Source organism: Poecilia reticulata, chromosome 17 (genome assembly GCF_904066995.2).
Source record: "Poecilia reticulata chromosome 17, P_reticulata-male-v2, whole genome shotgun sequence".
Classification (NCBI taxonomy): Eukaryota; Metazoa; Chordata; class Actinopteri; order Cyprinodontiformes; family Poeciliidae; genus Poecilia; species Poecilia reticulata.
Genome location: NC_088846.1, coordinates 1 through 2,500, shown reverse-complemented (window position 1 = coordinate 2,500; position 2,500 = coordinate 1). Strand labels below are relative to the sequence as shown.

General features: G+C 56.4%; 1 protein-coding gene across 1 annotated transcript in view; it reads left to right on the top strand.

Annotated features, from left to right (window-relative positions):
• The window catches only part of LOC145547964 (uncharacterized), a 1,558-nt gene extending 14 nt beyond the window's left edge, over nt 1-1,544 (top strand). The window contains exons 1-2 of the mRNA XM_081598214.1: nt 1-801; nt 1,161-1,544. The exon at nt 1-801 is cut by the window's left edge and continues 14 nt beyond it. Coding sequence (XP_081454340.1) covers nt 283-801; nt 1,161-1,544 — 903 coding nt within the window. The 5' untranslated portion in view covers nt 1-282. The remainder of the gene's footprint in view (nt 802-1,160) is intronic.
• Nucleotides 1,545-2,500: the final 956 nt, after the last annotated feature.

Below are 2,500 nucleotides of genomic sequence, written 5' to 3'. Positions count from 1 at the left end.
TGCAGCTGCAATATGTCCGCCATTCTGCAGCAGGGCTCTCTGCTGCAGAATGTCCACCATTCTGCAGTAGCTGCTTGCTGCTGCAAGATGTCCGCCACCGAGCTAGCTAGCTAGCTAGCTAGCTAGCTAGCTAGCCACGTGCGCTAGCTAGCGCATGTGGTGGTAGCAAGCTATCCTGTAGCTGACAGCCTTTTCCAACACTTAAAAATGGGATACTTACTAGCTTTATTTAGTAGTGTTATTTATCTTTAATTTTTCATCCACAGACAGAGATCATTGAACATGGCCCCACCCAAGTCACTGGCTGAGTGCCCCATTTGCCTTTTCAATTATCGGTATCTGGGCAAGCATTTGATAACAAGACACTTTGTTAAAAATGCAGAGGAGAGGAAGATCCTTTTGAACTATGGTTCAAACAGGGTCAATATCCGGGGGCTCACCTGCCCCATCGAAGGATGTGGATACGCCCGGTCTCGGCTAGACACACATCTCTCCGAGACGGGCCATCCTGAGATGGAGGCGGGTGAGCTCAAGAAGGTCATCGACGGGGTCAAGAGGGACCTGACGATCAAGCAACTCAGGGACCTGAGGGCCACTAATCCGGACCCCGCCATGACGTCCTCCCTGGACCTCCTGCCCGAGGAGGAGGACGCGAGGGAGGGAGCGTCCTGCACCTCGCCGCCGGCCACCTGCGGCAACTGCAAGGTGCTGGAGGACGAACTGAAGCGGCTGCGAAGAAAAGTCAGGGTCCAGGCCAAGACCCTGAAAAAGCAAGACAACCGGGTCAAGTACCTGGAGCAGGTATGTGACATTCATTCATTCCCACAGTCAATGACCTACGTTACCTACCTGTCTTTTCCTTCCGGGCAGTACTGACTTCCGGCTGCGAGTTCTCCTCCTGCTGCCGTTTGCGAGCAGCAGGCCCTGCTGCGGAATGTCCGCCATCTGGAAGGAGGGCCTGCTGCTGCAGAATGTCCGCCTTCCAGATGGCGGACATTCCGCAGCAGCAGGCCCTCCTTCCAGATGGCGGACATTCCGCAGCAGGCCCCGCTGCTGCGGAATGTCCGCCATCTTGAAGGAGGCCTGCTGCTTGCAAATTGCAGCACCTAAAAATGCATTTTCAATGAGTCAATTCATTTGTTTTTTTCTCTCGTCTTCAGAAGCTTCAGTCCGCGGGACTGCCTGACCTCCCTCCACCCGCCACCCAGCCGGAGACCTCTTCCGAGGACGACGGGGACCTCCCGCCCAACCAGGAGGCAGGTGGCAGCAAAGCTGGAGTCCTGGATCGATTCCGCTCCCTCCCGCCGGCAGTCTGTGAGTCACGTCTGTCCGTCCGTCCGTGCTTGCCCGAATCTTTCCTTACTTACCTTCTCAAATTTCTTGTATGCAGTCCGGTACATGGAGTCCTTTTGGATCACCTGAAGGGCTCCAGCCATGGGAGGAAGCAGAAGGAGAACCAGGGCTCCAAGCTTGCTAGGATCCACCGTTCATCAGCTTCCTGGCGGATGGCGGGAAGTGGTCCTCCACGTGGAAGCTTTGAATAACGTGCGCAGGATATATCAGTAAGGCCCTCTCCGACGTACGCTGGCGAATGTTTTTGGTGTCCTCTCGTTTAACTCTTACCGTTTTTTTCCTCCGGAGCAGATGGCCGGAACACCTGAGGAGGTGCGGCATGGCGGTCACCACGGTGAAACATTACCATGTAAATGTAATGGAGTTCCTGAGGTACTTCCGGGAGACCCCTCCGCCCACCTCCCGGGTGTCCAAGCGCACCCTGGTTGCTGTGCACAGGGCCCTGTGCACAGCAGTCTCCGGCTGGGTCGAAGGGTGGCGGTCAGGCAGATCATGGTCAAGACGGCGAAGCTGAGGCACCTGGTCCCCAAGCGTCACCTCCGCGCTTGCCGGGCCAGGTGCCGGGAGGAGATCCTCTGCGTCCTTGGTGAGATAGACTTTTGTCACCTCGAGTGTGTGTGTGTGTGTGTGTGTGTGTGTGTGTGTGTGTGTGTCTCGTACCTGTGTCCAGGCCTTTTAATGGGTTTCCTTGAAATTTTTTTCCTCCTCTTTTCAGACACCCTGGAGAAGTTCCTAACGTGGGATGACGTGAGGAGGTTCCACGCGCTCCTCGCCCTCTACCTCTCCTGTGTGTACGGCCACAGGACAGGCGTCCTCCAGAACATGACGGTTCTGGAGGTCGCCGAGGCCAGGGATACGAGGGATGAGGAGCTGGACGAGGGCTTCCTCATAAACGTAGGTCGAAGGATGTAGTGTTCATGCTGCCATCTGGATCATCACTCGCTGCTGCGGACATCCCGCAGCAGCGAGTCCTGCCGTGGAATGGCAGGGAGGAACCCAACCCCCTCTCTCTCTCTCTCCCTCCCAAAAGGTTAAGGAACATAAGACGAACCGAGCCTTCGGCTCGGCCAAGGTGTACCTGACCCAGGAGGAGTTTGGGTGGGTGGAGAGGTGGCTCGCATCCGTGCCAGACTCCATCCGAAGACGG